Below are 19,160 nucleotides of genomic sequence, written 5' to 3'. Positions count from 1 at the left end.
TTATCAGACAATAATCTGTCTTCATTTATATATCCAGGAAACAGAATCTATACCTAGCTCTTATAATTCAAAACCACTTTAAATGGAGTGGGATGCAGGGGAGAATTCAGCTGGGTTTGAGATCAGAGTTCTTCGGGAGACAGGGTTTCACTGGGTGGGTTGTCTTTTGTCTGGTCTAATTTGCAAGAGGAAAACCTACATCCACATCTAAATGTAACTGTTATATATGATTAACAAATTGCAGATCTCAAATTAATTCAGATTAATAAATTTCTGCAGATTAACAGATATGCAGGAAGAAAAAGGTTTAGGCTTAGAGTCAGGAGGCCTGAGTTTGATTCCCCATTTCACCACTGTCTTTTTTGGGGGGGTCTTTTTTCTGGTTTAAAATAAATTTTTATTACCCAGATTATTTTTTTTCTTGTGTCTCATTTTTTTCTTGTTCTTTTTAAATAACAATAAATTCAAGCTCTGGAAAGCTTGCCTTTGTCTTGTAAAACAAAACAAAGCAAAGCTTTTATATCATTTGCTAACCTGACCTCATTTTAAGAGAGAGATGGTAGTAATTTTGCAAGATTAAAATTTATATCATGAACGATGCAGGCTTAAGTGTGGTGCTACTAAAAGGACACAATAGCATGTTGACAAAATTATTATCTGCTTGGTGACATTTACGGAAAAGAAGCCGCTGCAAATTTCTAAAACAACAGTTAACTCTGTTAAGAAATTCTCAAGTGTCTGACAGGCCAAAAAGAGAATGAGGTTGGTAAAATGCTGTGACAGTTTGAATAAAATACTGGATCTGAGAGTTCCTGGAGCTGGGATATGCAAAATAGGGTTGTAGGTTGGGCCATGCTTACAATGGTGTCAAGTTCAAATAAACCACTGTGACAACAGACCGCTTCTAGGGTCACATGCTTTTCCAGGGCTTTCTGTCCTGGATGCTGGCAGGCAGTGTGCTCAGTCGTATTCCTATATAGATGCTGTATTTCCAATAGAGCCCTGAAGCCCAAACGTGAGAAAGGAAGAGATGGAATGAACACCTTAAGCAAGTCTGCAGAGAAAATATCCCCTTTCTTCATGGTTCTTCTTCTCCTCAGGCTTAAAGAAACAACATTTAGGGTGCCTGAAGTAGAATTCCTTAGGTGGAATGTTGTCAGGCCTACTGGACCTGTCGGACACCCAGGCTACACTTTCTTCGAAGCACTGATTTCTTTTTCCCCTACAACTTCTTATGACTGAGGGCTGTGGTCCCTGCTGGTGTGATTTCCACACCAAACAGAGCCTGCCCATCCTCTCGTGGGGAAGGGCCATCACAGTGAAAATGGCCTGTGAACTACTCTGTCCTGATTCATGCTGTGCATCCAAAAGAATCTCCTCTGTATCTCCACTGTAGATAGAGGACAAGGAAAGGACGTATTCTAGCCCCATTTTCCCCACTGCTATTGTCACTGCCAGTGCTGCCGTTCGTGGGGAGCTCCACCGGGAAACTGGTGAGGCTGCTCCCCTTCCTCACAGTCATTGTGAAGGGGCGGTGGCTGCTCTACTAAATGAGACGACACTGTAGGGCAGCTGGAAGAACTTTGGCAGCAGCTGGACTGGCTCCGGTTCTTGGCAGCAACACAGCCATCACCAGTCTTATCAACAGAGCTCACCAGGTCGATTGGCTTTTCCACATATCAGTTTCCATATCACACAACAACACCAGTGACATAGTGACAAGTGTACAGTGAGTGAACAGAGTCATAGCTAACATTTATTGAACGCTATGTCACAGGCATTGTGATAAGTATCGTAAGTTACAAATACTAACTCATTGATTTGTCACAGTCCTGTAAAACAGGCAATATTATTTTTTCTACTTCACAGAGGAAGAAAGGCTATATAATCTGCTAAGTAATTAGAGTCAGAGAGGCTAAGTAACTTGCCCAATCTCACCCAGTTAGTAAGAATAGAGCTGGGAGTCAAACTCAGACTGTCTGAGTCGGAGTCTACATTCTTAACTGCACAATGTGCAGCCCGTAAGTCTATCTACTCTATTTCTCATTTCAACTTTCGCCACATATTCAGAGTTGAGTTACTTTAAGTCAAAAATACATAGGATTTAACATCTCTGTATATGAATAATCATTATAAATGATCTGAATGCTACCTGCTACCTGAATTACTTGTGTCTGTCACTCTTTTACTCATGCATTAAACAAATGGCTATTTAACACAAATTTTGGTCTCTGTGTTATATACTCAGGATTTCTAGATGAACAAGGCATGGTAACTCATTAGCATGGATGACCAAGAAAAGTTTCCACTGTCCTTTCCCCTCTCCGCCCAAAATGTATTTCCCCCTAACATCCTCTTATTAATGAAAGAAGGCTTAGCAGACCCCTTTCTAGGAGCGGAGCTACTTAAGACAAGCCTTCTCCATTCTCAGGGGCCATAAGAATTCCTACCCACTGGAAGTGTAACAAGTAGGAAGGCCTCCCTAAGGAAATTCCTGGCATATCCCTGGGGAGACGCATGGAATTACCAGGACTGCAGGCTCACAATCCCAGAACAGAGATCCTTTACCTCAACTGGATAATAAACCAGTTCAAGCACAAAATCTGGAATAAGGGTAAGAAGAAAATCACAGCACATGCCAAAAGAAAAGGAACCAAAAAAGGTTCTGTTGGTATAGGAATTCCTTACTGACAGTGACAAAACTATAATCACTAATAGAGCATGTTTATTTAACTTATAAATTAGATGAAGAGATATATGCCTGAAAGCATGGAATTTCGTCTTTTAAACACTGTCACTCTTTCTATTTGTCTGTGAGAAACGTTTCCCTAAATTATTCTGTTTTTATGTCTAGGTGTTCTCCTCAGCTCATTCACACTGGTGTGGCTATAGTTACTTACGGTCTGTCCGAATCAGCCAGTGCCTGGGCCACACCAGTTATTAAATATTGTGGCCACTTCCCTGTCTTTTACTCCCTTTTTGTCCCACTATAGTTTGTTAAAATGTGTCTCTTAGATCACTTGTAGAAAACTGGCATTACAGTATTTGAGATCACACTAATATAATAAGAAGGGAAGATAAAAAAATTTGGTTAGGAAGATTACATGTTCCTTATTCCCAGGCTTTTGCAGATTACACAACAGACATATTCAAATGACTATGACAAGATAACTGTCTGCACGCTAGCTTAGAAACAGGGATGAGCATGTTTTGCATTATTACAGAAATAAGTAGTTTAGGGTCATATCTATTTCTGTGATATAAAAGAAATGAGTAATTTCCCATGGCAAGGTACTGAATACTTACTCCATTTCCTGAACAAACAAGGCCTTCTTTATTGCTTAAGCAAGTACTAAAGTTGAAGGAGGCCACAGGAAGACACCTGTGTTCTAAGCACATCATTTGGGGACCACAAGGTGTCCCATCTTCTACGTAGCCAAGATCTACATCTTCTTCAAGCTTAACATGCCCACCACTGACAATAGAGAGGGAAACAATGGGATTCCATTAATTCACATTCATTTTGAGAATATGTGTAAATACTGAAAAGTAGGCAGTATCACTTTCTATATTTTCTATATATTATCTAATAAAAAATGAGAGTATAAGCATTTTCCTCTAAATGGAGAAAGCAATTTCATCTTTTGATCTAATTCTGAGATATTAATATAGCTTTGGATTTAAACATAATTATTATAACAAGTGCATGAATTAGATAGTTTTATCATTTTGCCTTGGATATTAAGTCAAGTAAGTCATTATTACTAGTATTTGATTCGATAAGTAAACAGGTTTCAAGATTTCAAACATGTTTTAAACAAAATGAGAACTGATTTTGGTTTACATTTCTCAAAACGATTGCTACATTTACAAATGACATTTGAGAATGGCTTAACTATTGTAATGCCACTATTCAATATAGCAATCCTACATATTATGTAGGAATTAAAAAAATAAACGATATTGAAAATGTATATTCATAATCAATTTATCCATATGGTACCATTTCAATATCTCCATTCTTTTTATTTTTATTAACTTTTATGAAAATTTTACATGCATAGAGTTTAAAGAGTCAAAGAGATAAATTAATTCTTTATATGTCAAAATCTCCGTGCGAGATGTGTCTGCACACCAGTTCATCTTCCTGTGGAAATCTCTCCTAGAGTTCCCATCTGGACTGTCCCCTGCACCACCTGATCTTGTTCCTGTACCTGGTGCACAGCTGCATATCTTGGACTTCCCCTCACCATTCACTGGAGGATAGCTGTCATGGTGGGGATCCTGATTCCCAAATTCCCTGCCTTTCTCTTTCTTAGTTTACTCTTCCATTTTGGTGGAGCACAGTAGCTTCCTGAGAAAGGATTTAAGGGAGAAAATTTGGGGGAAACTTGCATATATAAAAGTGTCATTACTTTCTACCCTCACCCTTGACTGATATCTTGCCTGGGCACAGAATTCTAGTTTGGAAGTTCATTTTCTCCATTGTCTTCTGGCTCCCAGGGCTCCTGTTGATAGATCCTAAGCCATTCCAATGTCTGACTTTTTTTTTCTCCCGCCTCTCTGGAAACATTTGAAATTCTTATTTTTTATTTTAAGGTTCTGAAATTTCAAGATGATATGTTTAATGTACCTCTAATTTCACTCATTGTACCTGGTACTTGGTGAACCTGTCAATAAAGAAATTCAAGTCCATCAGCTCCAGACAATACTCTTGAGTGACTCATTGACAATTTTCTCCCTGCTGTTTTCTCTGTTCTTTATTATTTCTACTCTAATTTGATGAGCTCTTCTATATGTTCATTTATTTCCCTCTTTTGCCCTATTTTCTGGAAGAACATTTCAACTATTGAGTTTAATTTCAGCCATCATATTTTTAATTTCCAACAGCATGTTTTCCTTCTCTGAATGTTTGCTAGAATAGCACTCTATACTTGTTTCATGATAGAAGTACCTTATCTCTCATAAAAATTGATAGGTGGTTGTTTTTCTAGTTAGTTGTTTTTATCCCTTTCTTTTTTCATGTTAGGGACTTTCTTCACATGTCTGATAATCTGCTCATATTTGAGGTGCGGGAATAGACAGATGTTTGGGAGTTCCAGGGCTTTCTGACTGAACGCCTGTGAGGCTGGATCCCTTCCAGACAACCTTGATGTCAGTACTGCCTGCTGTCCTTCAGTCTGGACACCTTCGATTTTACTATCTCAGAATATCAAGCTGAAATCCTCCGGGGGGGGGAAGGGGGGGATGAACAATACCCACTTCAGCAGAGTCAGGAAGCAGTCTGTTAGTGCTTCAGTGGTCTGTATTTTAGCCCCTGCCCTAGCCCTTAATCCTTTACTACCTCTTCCATAAGTAAATGACGCTTTTTTGAGCTTTTTGAGAACTGACAGTATATATTGGCTTAGTTCTCTGTTTAGCTTTCTTAGTTTTGATAGTCATTTGTCACATATCCACTTGCTCTCCACATTCCAAAATCTTGTTGCTGTTGTTTCCTCTCCCTTTCTCTGCCTCCCTGTGAATATCTGAATTAAAAAAAAAAAAAAAAATCATTTAGCGTCATTTTGGTGGAATCTCAGAAGGGAGCAAAAGAAGATGCATATATTTAATCCACTGATTTTACCCCGAAATTCACATTTTTTTCCTTCATAAGAATAAAATACAAATTAAACCTTAATTCTTCCCTTCTTTTTGTCTCTCTTCTGTCCTGATTTACTCAATCATCTCTATGGGCAAAATTTTTTTTTCCAGCTAATATGCATGTGAACTGAGAAGAGTTCCTAAATTGCATTCCTCAGAAGATGACTAATGTTCTCAGAATGGTCAGAGAGAATTACCTGCAGTTTAATGTTCTTCCCTGCTGCACAACTAAAGTAGATGTGATTTCACCATCAAGTTCTCCAAGCCGTGGGATATTACCAACATTGGTACACAAAAGGTAGCCACAAAGCACATCCCTGTGTTAAAACAGTACCAATTATTTACTTTACAACCATGTGCAGCTAGAACAATAATCTTACCTCATTTTAGCATTTGTTTTTCATCAACTATATTATTTGTTCAAGTTACAAGAAAAATAAAATACACCTAAGTTAGTTTATTCCAGCTTTAAAACATGTCCTCTCTGAAACTCATTGGTGCACCAAAATCCCAACTATTTTCTAGCTATTTCTTTATTGTCCATTAGTTCAAATATTTATCGAAAGGAAATTACCAATCAATTAGACTTCTTTTATATCAGATTCTCTCTCCCTATAACATGTCACTGGATATGCTAAAACATTGTTTTAAATTTAATAAATGAATGAATGACCTTTGGATGAGGATTCTTTTGGAATATAGGTCTTTCTTCAACTTGTTGCCCCAGAATTAAAAAAGAGATTAATATGTGCATGCACATGCACACACACAGACACACATACATGCACATGCACATGCACCTGCACACACACCCCCTTATAAATTCTGGACATATAGGCTCATGATCTCTTCTTCAGTGTATTTCACCACTCCCCCAATATCACATACAATTCTAATTTAACTTATAAAATATTTCCACTGGTTTTAAATACTATCTTACATATTCTCTATATCTAACACATTTTAATTACTAATGTAGATATGATAAATCTATATTCTAATAAATATCTTGTGAAGACTGATTAGTAGGCCATTAGGATTACATATGAAAATATTAGGCTTCATCAGGTAGAGAAAATGGGAAAATTAAGACTTGTATCTATCACCAACACAGGAAAAATATATTAACTCATTCTTAAAAAAGAATTTTTAAAAATTACATCACCATTTTATTAAGTGTCTGTCATAAACAAAAATGCTTAACACAGAAAAACATATTCAAAAATTTTTCTATGTTTTTATTTATTTTAGAGAGAGAGAGAGGAAGGTAGAAGGAGAGAAACATCGATCGGCTGCCTTCTGCACAATCGAGCCTGCAACCTGGGCATGTGGCCTCACTGGCAATCAACCCCATGACCTCTGGGTGCATGTGACAACACAACCAATGAGCCACATGGCCAGGGCTCAACATTTGTTGAGTGTCATTTATGTGCATGGAGTTTACTAAGTACTTTAGTATATGTAAAGAAAATTAGACATGATTTTTATCCTCAAGGAAATTACACTCTGAATGAGAAAAGAAATCACGTGCATGAACAACTATAGAACATAGAGTTGGGGACAAGGGTCATAAGAATAGTACAAAGGGCTGTGAGAGTTCTGAGGAGAAGAAGGAGATGATTTATTTCTAGATTTAATCCAGAAATAATTTATAGAGAAAGTATTGTCCAAGCAGATCTTTGAAGAATGGATACATTTTTGACTGGTAATAAAGTGGGTATAAAGAGTGCTTCCAGAGGAATGAATAGCACAAGCAGAGGCACAGAGGCAGGACAATATAATGCACATATTAGGAGTGCAAGGTTTGCTAGACCTCGCAAGAATAGAGAAAAACACACAAAGAAATGGATATTTGGGGGCAAATTGTGGAGGAGGTACAGTGCCAAGCTAAGGTTCCATTGTGTTTGTTAAACAAGATAGTATGACATTCTACAAAGCAGTTAAAGTAGAGTTCTGAAATCAGATTGCCTGAATTCCAATTCTGCTTCTATTACATCTTAATTATATGACTTTGGTCAAATTAGCAACTGTGCCTCAGTTTCCTCTTCCATAAAATGGGGAGAACTGACATAAAGACTAAATGACATAACTCATGTAAAGCATAATACAACGCTTAGCACACCGTGTGCACTCAATCCATGTTGGGCATTATTCTTACTGTTAATTAGCTATGTGAAACCAGTGAAATTTGAACAAAGAACTGACATAGTCAAAGAGTCAGTAATTATTCTAGTGTCAGACTCTTAGAGACTGCTGCCATAAAAAAACTGTTAAGAGGCCTTTGTACTAGCTGAAGAGTTAATGTAGGTCTTAGTTTGCTCATTAACGCAAAAGGAATGGAAATGAAGGGATGGATTCAAGACAAATGGTAGGGAGTAAAAGGGAAGAAAGGACATGATTTGCATTTGGACAATTTGCCAGAGAGAAGGTGGAGTCCAGCATCATCTTCTGAGGCTTCTAATCAGAGGGACAGTGAGATATTAAGACCTTTGGGAAATACAGTAGTTTAGAAAAGTCAGAGCCAGTTCATTGAGTATATATTCTGGTGGCTTTAATTTTTTTGCTTCTGAGATGCTCGCAGATGTCTTCTAGGTAAGAAAGTCCTGAGGCAGCTATAAGCATGACCTGGGCCTTAGAAGAGAGGTGAGTGTACATGTTAAGATTTGGGAGCCTTCCGTAAAGATGATGCTGGAACAGTGGGAAGAGATGAAAGGCAGCACAGTGCTTCATGGGATGCAGAAAACAGGTATGTCCTGGTGGCTTAAAAAGTAGTGTTTGTAATTAACTAAGGGATCAACTCGGGGCTGACTTATCCATCTCACCGTTTGTTGCACTGTATCCACGTGTCTTTATTTTTCCCACAGTTGCCCTTCTCGGTCCCTTCGATATTCAGTTTCTCATAGCAGTATCTGTCGGATGCCATCACCTCTGCAGCACAATAGAGTTTTCTATCAGATATAACATGTGAGCTGCTCAAAATGTTTGCCGCCAGGGAAATAGCCAGTTAAGGACTCCTTCACTACAATGCTGTCAATTCCAAAATTGTGCCCCTGGTTCACAAGTTTTCCTATACAATAGACATCTATGGCTCATGTAAATTTTTCATGACTGCTCATTTGAAATTTGGAAAACAAATCTATTAGATCTTTGATAGGATTCAGGCTCTAGGTTCCAAAAACCACACTCCTTAGAATTTGGCCAGTAATTAGGCAAAGATGCTACCAAATGCTTCCTTGGATAAATACTCCACACTTTAATCTCAGTACAGAATATAAAGCACAAATTGCTCACTCCGCAACTTTCATTAATCATAAAGACAACTTTATTAAAATAGTCAGGCACCAGAATAAATGATTCAAGAAACACTGGTATAATTTTACTTTGTTTACCAATTATTAACAGCTATCAAAAAGACAACTACACACATTTTCATTCTGCTTTTAGAAATACTTGAATTCATGCCAAATCTCTGAGAGTCAAGTAACATTTGAAGTCATGTCAGCATCTTTGTCATCTTACGTTTGCTAAAGCCAGGATTGGTTGATGAAGTTATCCAAGAATTAGATCAGAATGATTCTTGCAAACTAATCAAAAGATGACTGTTGGCTTATATCTTTAAAAGTAATAATAATTATGTTGATATTTTCTTTTTTTCTTTTTTTTGTTATTCTCAAGTGGGGAAACAAAATTCTCTTTGTTCAGAGTACCAACTGTAGGACTAAATTTCCCCCCGTTCCAATGTTTCTCTAATTGCTCAAAAGAGGGAACACACTTCCTCTCCCGAAAGGATTGTAGCCAGTTTGTGATAATTCAGGATTCTCATTATCTTTAGTGATAATTGTCTTCTGAAAGAGTTTAAAACAAAAAACTACTTTCAGAAAAGAGTACTTCTAATACTTCTGGAGAAACACAACATTTAAATCTATTTTTAAATATAAACATATAACTTCAATAATATGTTTTAGATATACTTGTTATATAATTCCCTGTGAAAATATGACAAACTTTGAAGGAAATAACATTAAAATTTCTCTCTGATATGGCAGAGCAACCTCAGCAGAAGGTAGAAATAAGTAGAAAGCCAGCTGGAGTTTAAGAAAAAACAACTCCAGCGAAAATGCTACAGTTCCAATGCTCCAGTGCCCTACCAGGGTCCACGTCCAGCCCATATGGTTGTACAGGTTTTGCTTCAGGACACTCAGCTGTGGAGAGTGTAAGTGGAGCTGAAATCCAGGTTTGTTCCGTTCTCCAAGCTGCACACCTGGCACGGACTTCACCTGCCTGGCAGTGAAGGCACCTTCTGTCTCATCCAAAGGCACTGCCAACTACCCAAGATGTGTCGGGCTGTGTCTTCTCAGAGGTGCCCTTCTCTAATTTCCACAAAAGTGCCCTTGCTAAGACGTGTGGTGGTTTTAAGAATCCCTCTCTCTTAAAGAGACTGAAAATGTATTTCCCACTCACATGTCCCTTGGGCTGATATCACACCCTGAAATGATCAAGCCACACTATTTACTTACTTTGCCCCCAGACGTATTTGCATTGTCTATCCCTGGTTTTGCATCTTCCTCCAAAGCAAATCCCCTAAAATAGAAAAGCACATCTATGAGCAACACAATGTCTGCTGACGGCAGATAACTGCAAAGTAAATGTAACCAGGAGAACTAGCAGATGAGTATTATAAAGGACTTTTATCTTCAGAATTGATTACAAAACATTTAACTTGATATCCCTACTTTGACAAGATTTCAGTATTTCTTTCATGAAAAATTTAGGTAAAGATGAACTAACCTACCTGAACACCATCACATGAATATCCATCCATTTTATGAATATTTGGGGCACACTAGGAAAAGAAGAGAGAACTCTGAACCAAATGCACAGCGAACTATCAGGATGAGCTAACCCCTTTCATGTTTTCATTTTCAAAATAGAGTCTGAGAATATGTTTAGTGTCTTAAAATATCTGAAAATAAAAACAAAGAAGAGGGAGCAAAAGAAAATACAATAATTGATGCCCTTTCCCCTAAAAACATTGATTTATCAGAAGCAAAAACAGTTGATCACACAGCAGCAAAGAGAAAGAACTGACTCAGCTAATGGTAAAATTTAAGAGCATCTTGCTTTATACAGATTCACTATTCCTCAGGGCAAGAAAAACAAGAGCACAATACAAAAGCACGGGGGATACCAGCATAGACGGAGCAGAAACTATATTTCTTCTTTTTTACCATGAGAAGCAACACAGCCCTTACACTCAAAATGACTCCCAGGCAGAAGTGTACTTTGCGCATGTTAGAAAAAGAGATGCTTTAGAGCATGTCCCCATTTTTACCTTGTAGCAAGTGCAGAAAATTCCAAAGCATTCCTATGTAATTTTTAAAATTATTATACATTTTTCTAACATTATAGTAATTATATACTCATTTGAGAAAAGTTACATATATGTGAAACAGCAAAATTAAAACGAAGGACAAAAGTTTCTCATATGCCCACCACTCAAAGACAACTATTTTTTACATTTTGGTACATTTTTTTCTCTACCTTTTTCTACAAGTTTTGATATTTTTAAACATAGGTATAATCAAAGTATAGATACTATTTTATATTCTGCTTCTTCCCTTTACTTATAAATTTCCTCATCATAATAAACTTTTCTGTAGGTATCATTTTTAATGGCTATAATAAATTGCATTGAGCTAACATCATATGACCAATGTACTAAAATATTCACTTATAAATGCAGTAAGTCCTTACTTAATGTCCTTGATAGTATATGTAACTTGAAGTGAAACAATGTATAATGAAACCAATTTTACCATAGACTAATTGAAATAATCTCATCAATGTTATATAAAAAAATGATGTTGAACAAAACACCATTATTCAAGGATGTGCTTTATCTCCAATTTGTGCTCTTACAACTAATGCAACAAGAATATCTTTGCACATCCATCATTTCACTGTATCACCATCAACACTAAGTATTAGCTTGGAAACGCAATGCTAATTAGATAATAAGAAAGGAAAAAATACTTTCACATGAAAAATATTTAGTCTCTTAGGATGACTATCTTTAAAATAAAGTATTTTTAATGGTTAACATAGATATACCACTCCTGAATCCCTCTTCCCCACAGGAAAAAAATACGCAGGCAGACCTAGCTTCACACGGCCTCAATATGCATGAACTTCAGTTATTACGGTTTTTGTTAAATACCAGTAACCCAAAAAACAGTTCCAATTTCAGTTACCATAATATATTAACTGAGGAAGTGCATAAAGCACAAACTTTGCTACTAGCTCCTCCGCTGACTGATCACTAGGTAAGTAACAGTTGAACGGCCTAACTTGTCACGCTGTCAAAGCCTCTGAGTGCTGGTCACTCGCCATCAGTTTATTCAGTTCACGCACGGACAACAAGGTGTGTAGTTGGGTTGCCTCTCTGTCTTTAGGTGATAGCATTTTACAAAACTGGATAATCAAAAGAGGGAACTGGCCAATAAAGATGAAAATGCAGCAATAAAACAAAAAGTGATGACACGAAGTGAAATTCTAATTGAATGTAAACGGAGTTATAGGAAAAAATTGCTGACTATGGGAATGTTGATCGTGCTGTTCAGCAAAAAACTTCGCATCCACATCTTCGCATCTCTTGGAGACAGTTCATGACATTGAAAGCACAAAGGACACAATGCTGAAAGCTGATCCAAACTTAGAATGGAGTATGAAAATTCAACAATGCAAGGAAAAGATGTTCACTGTGCATCCTAAGGTTTACAAGAAGGTGGCACTATTCCTGGTAAGTTTTTTACAAAGAAATAAAACACTTTAATTCTTAATGTTTCTGTTTTAAGTTAGTGTGCTAAATATTAGTTACTTTTCATTTCCAGATTTATTTAAAACAAATAGTAAGAGAGTTTTTAAGAGCCTGACAACCTTTTTAAAAGATCACAAAACAACTGCAGTTTCTTCCGTTGACTACTGTGACTGTATTTGTATCTTGCGTGGTCATTTTCCTGGTCCTGCATTACCTGTACATACACCGACCCTGTGAAACCTGGGAACCCTCGTCAAAGTTGATCAATGTCCCTATCTTCTCTATTTACAACTAAAGAATGTTAAATTCCAGCTATTAATGACTGTGGCGATGCAAGCTATCTCGGATAAATGAGTCAAGACAGAGAAACAAGCTGCTTCTCAGAACCCAATGCTCTGGGGGCCTCTCTGCCTTAGCTGACTCCTGTTTCACAAAGCTGAAGAGAGTCTTGTTTCCTCCTTCACTAAACAGACAAAAAGCTAATGAATTTTATTCTACTTAAAACAAAAAAGGCACGCCTGCAGTCTTGGCTTCGTTCAATGTGAGGACAAAATTATGCTGGACATCTGCTCAAGCTTTGCTGAAACTTAAATTCCTGAAAAGTAAATAAAAAGAGACCTGAGAATTTGTATGAAAGAGAGACATGAGCATCTTGTCCATTTCCCTATCATCTGGGGGGGTCAGTGCACTGAAGATATGCCTGCTTTCCCAACCTGTGTAGAGTAATTATTCTATAAATTACCTGGCTTGAATTTCCTGAGCATATTTCACGAATATCACAATCATTTACTGCTTCTCGGCACACAGTCCCCATAGGCTGAAACTGAAATGAACAAAAATCAATGTGTAAAACTGCTGAAGAAAAATGTCTCACATTATCATCTTTAAAAAAGCAAAATGAATATTTTTGGGATAGGAATATCTTGAACTATTTAAGATGGTAGTCTGTGAAAACCAGTTGTTGAATGAAATGTTAATTTAATACTTTTCAGAGAGAGTTTCTTGTGTATGGAGTAATTTGCACAGTCATCACCCATAATCCCTAAGGTACTGTGGCAAATAGGACAGTGCTTGATGATGCATCTTATCAGAAGGATGAGTCAGTCCAAGTTCTAGGAATTATTCCTCCCAAATGGCTCTTGGATTTACTCTTCGCCCTTCCTTCTCACTGGCACTTTTATCATATTACTCTTTTTTGCCTTTTCTGCCAAGAATTTAAAGTTACATTTTGGGCTAAATTGCAAAAGTTAGATTTTCTGGCAAAACTATTTCCTCTCATGCTTCCCTTCTTTCCTGCCTCATTTTTACAAAGATTTATAGCTTGGTCTTTAATCTTTCCTAATTTTCTATAATTTGTACCCACATATGAAAGGGTTGTTTGTTTGTTTTTTTCTGTTTTCAACCACTTCAAATATTTCTTGTAAGTATGAGAGTAGTATAAATATTTTTTTAAGCTCACTGGATTTATCAATTGCAAGAGTATTCATTATAACAAAGGAGACACAAAAAGTTTTCATCTTTCTCCTTTCCTCTTCAATCCCATTTACTTTCCTTCTCCAAAATGTTAATATTTAGGGCTGGACCCTTCTATGCTTTGATCTCTGCTCACCGAAACACACACAGTATTTGGTATGCACACACACACACACACACACACACTAACTTTCCTCTCTTGCCTATAACCCTCCAGACAATTGAGTTTCCTGTTGTTCATGGAACATGAACAGTATACTGCCAACTCCAATCAGCATTTCAACATACTTTTTAGAGAATCCAAACAAAAACTATGTTCATTCATTCATTCATTCGTCAAGTATTTACTAGCCACTTAAAATGTGCCAGGCACTTTCTAGCCACTGGAGGACTCAACTGAGAACAAAACACAAGATTCCTGCTTCAATGAAACCATTTTAATGGGGCTAAATAGGCCATAAAAATAAGGAAATAAGCCGAATCATTTAATTTCATATACTCTGGCTCTCTTCCTCCTAGGAACTGGGGCAAACCACACTTTTAGAACACTGAGGTAGAAATATGAGCAGATTTAAGGTAGAGTTTATATGAGAGTATAAATGTTCAAAAACTTCCAGAGATTCCTGAGAGAAAGCACAGCGAAGGAAGACTTGCTTTAAGTGCTGGGATATAGCAATAAATAAATCAACCCAAGTCCCTGCCCTCCTGGAACACATACATTAATGAAAGAAGAAAAATAATAAATAAGTATATGAGCAATATTTTACAGCAGAGGTCCACAAATGATGGCTTGAGGGAAAATCTGGACACTAGTTTTTTTGTTGTTGACAGTATTATAGATATCCCCCTTTCTCCCAGCATTTGCCTCCTCCACCCCACCCCGCCCCACCCCAGGCCTTCACCACACTATTGTCTGTGTCCATGGGTTATGCATATATGCATATAAGTTCTTTGGTTAATCTCTTTCCGTTCCCCCACGCTACTCCCCTCTGAGATATGTCAGTCTGTTCCATGCATCCATGTCTCTGGATCTATTTTGTTGGTCAGTTTATTTTGTTCATTAGATTCCGCATATAAGTAAGATCATGTGATGTTTGTCTTTCTCTGACTGGCTTATTTCACTTAGCATAATCATCTCCAGGTCCATTCATGCTGTTGCAAAGGGGAAAAGATCCTTCTTTTTTATAGCTGCATAGTATTCCATTGTGTAAATGTACCACAGTTTTTTTATCCACTCACCTACTGATGAGCAGATCACCACTTGTTTTTATAAATAAAGTTTTATTGGAACATAGCCATGCCCATTGGCTTCTGTATTTTTGATGGCTGCTTTCAAAGGCAGAGTTAAGTAACTGAGGCAGAAACCTATGACCCACAAAGCCTACACTATTTACTCTCTGGCCCTTTACAGAAAATGTTTGCCAACTCTAACTTATGGACACATTATTATAAACATATGTAGAAAAAGTAGAGATACACACAACTTCTCTTCTTGTTCTTCTATTTCCCCCCTCCATTCACTATCTTGCCTCTGGCTTCTCCAGGAGCCCAGGGTGGGGGTATGGGGTAGAGAAAGACCGTTACTTGGCTGGTACAGCTGGAACTTATCTGTGGGATGGTTAATATGCGACTATATTGTATGTGTTTTCATTTTATTATTTTTAGCTTGTTCCTTGAAAGGATTATATCACAAAGATCCAAAATCTATAAATCAAAGAAAAATGGCCTAACTAAATGCATCTTATCTATGGGCAGACTTAAAACACTGAGAATTAAAATAAGAGATTGGGGATCCCCTGTTATGGCAGTTAGAAAAGCTGACAGAATAAACAGCTGAGGCAGCCAAAACGAAAGAATGTCTGTTTCACATTTGGTTTCATCTTCCTTTTTAAAGAGTGCTTTCAGAGATCTCTGCCAATGCCTTGCTTGTCTTAAAAAGCTGCCAGAGACGTAGTGGTAACGGGGAAACAACAAAATCACTGCCAGCAGATCTGGGATGTGACTGCACATTTATTCCTTACTGGCTGAATGAGCTACGCCAGTTATTTCACTTCCTTGAGGCTGGGATGGCTCAAGTGAAAAAATCTGGATAATAACACCAGAAAAGTGTGATTGAGAGCATTATGTAGCATAGCAGCATCAACCAGGAGTGAATTTGCCCCCAAGGGGACATCTGGCAATGTCTGGAGACATTTTTGGTTGTCACAACTGGGAGAGATTGTATATGCATCTGGTAAGCAGAAATCAGGGATGCTGCTAAATATTCTACATTAAATAAGACACAGCCTCACAACAAAGAATTATCTAGCCAAAAATGTCAATAGCGCCAGCACTGAGAAATCCAGACATAAGACAATATACACTAAAAGTCCTTAGCACTATTTTTGGCACTTAGTAGATACTTGGTTCACATTCCACCCTCTCTTAACTGTAATGAGTAATCAGCAAATAATCAGTGAGAGACTGCTGAGCATATTTATTCATTCATTCAACAAATGTTTACTAAGAACCCGCACCAATTATTGTGTAAGTCCCTGGCTCTGCTTCCATAAAATGTACAGAATGCAAGACATAGTCAACCTCAAAAATAATGTAGACTATTGTACGAGACTTTATATGAGAACAGAAAAAAGCAATAGATTTCTTCGGAAAAGATAAGCCTCAACCGTTAGTCTCGATGGAAAGGTTTAAATATTGGGAGACAGGTATGAGGACGCTATTGGCGGGATGAAAATAGGTAATGTGTTTAAAGATGCGTATTAAACTCTCTTGCACATTACATGTAAGGTGCTATCATGTCTAGAAGTATTCCCTTTGCCCCCTCAACAGCTGGTGCAAGAGATAAACCAAGCTGAGCAGCAAGAAAAGAAAGGTCTACTGAATATCCACTTAGCTTTACAAGAAAGGGAAAACATCATTCAAAGATTCAACACCTGTTTTCATTTAATGTGCACACTCCTCAGGGAGGCCGCAGTAGTAAGAGGACAAACTCTGGGAATTATAAAGGTTTTAGGCCCTAGCTCCCTGCCTTACTTGGTGTAAGGCCCTGGGCAAACTATTTAACCATTACAAGCCTCAGTGTTCTCATCTGTTAAGTGGGAATAAAAATAGTTACCACACCTCACAAGATTTTGTGAGGATCCTGTAAAGCACTGGGCATTTAGTCACTAGTATATGTTAGATACTACTCTTATTAGATTATATTTACTGGCCTTAACAACGTAATCAAATATGTCCTCTTTTCTGTCCGTTGGTTATGAATCAGCATTTACTTACCTTGCACTTTTTACAACAAAGACCATCACTGCACTGAGAGTCTTGAGTCAAGGTGCACTTCTTACAACACTCTGCTCCTTCAAGGACACATTCCTAAGGAATATAAACATTTTCATAACATCAGAAGAGGGTGTGATTTTCCTGAACGTAACAGGCTATTTTCTAAAATAAATGTACAACCTCTCAATGATAATCTTTCTTCCACAAATCTTATAAAATTTCCAGGCATAACCCCTGCTCTGTATGTCCATCTTAGTGTGTGGACCTGGAATGACCCTGAAGAACCTAAAAAAAAAAAATCATCAAACACCCAGAGACTTACTGCCGGGGTCCCACAGTCACACTCCTCTCCGGTTTCAATGAAGCCATTACCACACTCAGGAGGATCAAGGAGCTGAGATGGAAACCAAAAAGGGAATTAAAATATAGACAAATCAATATCGAAGACCTCAAAGAGACCTATTGCCACACCTATGCTTCTGGTATATCTGTCAGTTATTCCGAAATATACTTTTTGTTTTCCTAAACAGAAAGCATGACTTTCTATAACTTTAGAACTGGGAACTTTTAGAACAGGAGCGTCTAATATTGTTTCCATGTCAAATTTAATCATATTTACCGATATAACATACATACTAAGTAGAGTCTGATAAATGCCATCAAAATAAAAGATGTGGCTAGCCAATGTGGCTCAGTGGTTACAGTGGTTAGAGAATCAACCTGCGCATTCAAGAGTCTTGGGTTCGATTTCTGGTCAAGGTCATGTACCTGGGTTGCAGGTCCAATCCCTGGTCCCAGTAGCAGGGCCTGTGGGATGCAACCAATCAATGTGTCTCTCTCACATCAATCTCTCTCTCCCTCTATCTCGCTCTCCCCTCCCCTTCCCTTTCTCCCTCCCTTCCACACTCTTAAAAAAAAAAAAAAATGGAAAAAATATCCTCCTGTGAGGATTAACAAACAATGGGGTGGGGGTGGGGACTCATCAAGACAATGAAAAAGAAAGACAAAATGAAAACATTTTTGTAAGCTGTCCCTGAATCATCATTTGGCCATATAAAAATAAAATGAAAATTTTTCAGAAAGCAAAAACTCTTACTTCTATCTGCTTTCTATTCCCATCAGAAAAGCCCCAAAAGCTCAAGATTAAAGCTGACTTGGAAATGCAAATACTTGGCAAATCTAGAATATGTACATATAAGGTAAGTTGAAAAGCTCTCTCTTATGAGATCCAACAGCTGAAAAATTTGTTTATTATACTTTAGAAAGATTAATAACTAATAACTCTGATCACACTTATTACCTTAGAAGGTTTGTTGAAAAGGCAGGCACCACCTCCACTATTCAGGAAGTCATGGTACTCTTCGATATTACACTGGGTGAACTTCTTAGGGAGATAATAGCTGTAAGACAGAAGAAAATAATAGCTGGGTACAATTTTTTTCTCCCTTGTTTGTATATTACTCTTAAAATTGTTAATATTATACATTTGCCCCAAAATGAAATATAAATTCCACTTATGTACAATATTTGCATTCAATCCCTAAAGGTTTTATTCAACCAGTATATTTCTAAATTCTTCATTTGGTGACCAATGGTGATGATGGATGGGTTATTCATTGTTTGCATACGTATTCAAAGGAAACACACACACCTGTAATTTCAATCAAAGAGAGGAATAATTTATTTCAGAATAAGTATTTCCTAAATATTACAATTGGGCTGGAACCCAAGCTGCAAAGCATTGATCTACAAATGAGTCAAGGTCACGAAAGTCAAAGACAGGTAGGAACTGTTCTAGACTGATGGAGGCTAAAGAGACATAAAAACGTGATGCCTGATTCTGAACCTTTTCTGAAATGATATTCTGAAACACAGCCAGTGTTAAATGAGGACTAAGAATTGTATGATTTTATTGGTTGTACTGTGTTTCTGTAGGAGGATGTCCTTGTTTGTA

General features: G+C 37.4%; 1 protein-coding gene and 1 pseudogene across 11 annotated transcripts in view; both read right to left on the bottom strand.

Moving 5' to 3' along the window:
• The window catches only part of ADAM22 (ADAM metallopeptidase domain 22), a 184,737-nt gene that overhangs the window by 29,600 nt on the left and 135,977 nt on the right, over positions 1-19,160 (bottom strand). For all 11 annotated transcript variants that reach the window (XM_087821144.1, XM_087821141.1, XM_087821142.1 and 8 more), the window contains exons 15-23: positions 18,507-18,606; positions 17,529-17,600; positions 17,207-17,299; positions 13,200-13,280; positions 10,433-10,483; positions 10,158-10,221; positions 8,463-8,568; positions 5,838-5,957; positions 3,307-3,475 (exon numbers count right to left, since the gene is read on the bottom strand). In XM_087821144.1, coding sequence (XP_087677270.1) covers positions 3,307-3,475; positions 5,838-5,957; positions 8,463-8,568; positions 10,158-10,221; positions 10,433-10,483; positions 13,200-13,280; positions 17,207-17,299; positions 17,529-17,600; positions 18,507-18,606 — 856 coding nt within the window. The remainder of the gene's footprint in view (positions 1-3,306; positions 3,476-5,837; positions 5,958-8,462; positions 8,569-10,157; positions 10,222-10,432; positions 10,484-13,199; positions 13,281-17,206; positions 17,300-17,528; positions 17,601-18,506; positions 18,607-19,160) is intronic.
• LOC107541628 (BCL2/adenovirus E1B 19 kDa protein-interacting protein 3-like pseudogene) lies at positions 911-2,637 on the bottom strand (annotated as a pseudogene).

The sequence above is a fragment of the Miniopterus natalensis genome, chromosome 10, assembly GCF_054644295.1.
Source record: "Miniopterus natalensis isolate mMinNat1 chromosome 10, mMinNat1.hap1, whole genome shotgun sequence".
Lineage (NCBI taxonomy): Eukaryota > Metazoa > Chordata > Mammalia > Chiroptera > Miniopteridae > Miniopterus > Miniopterus natalensis.
Note: the sequence above shows the minus strand (reverse complement) of the source record. Positions and strands in the feature narration are given on the sequence as shown.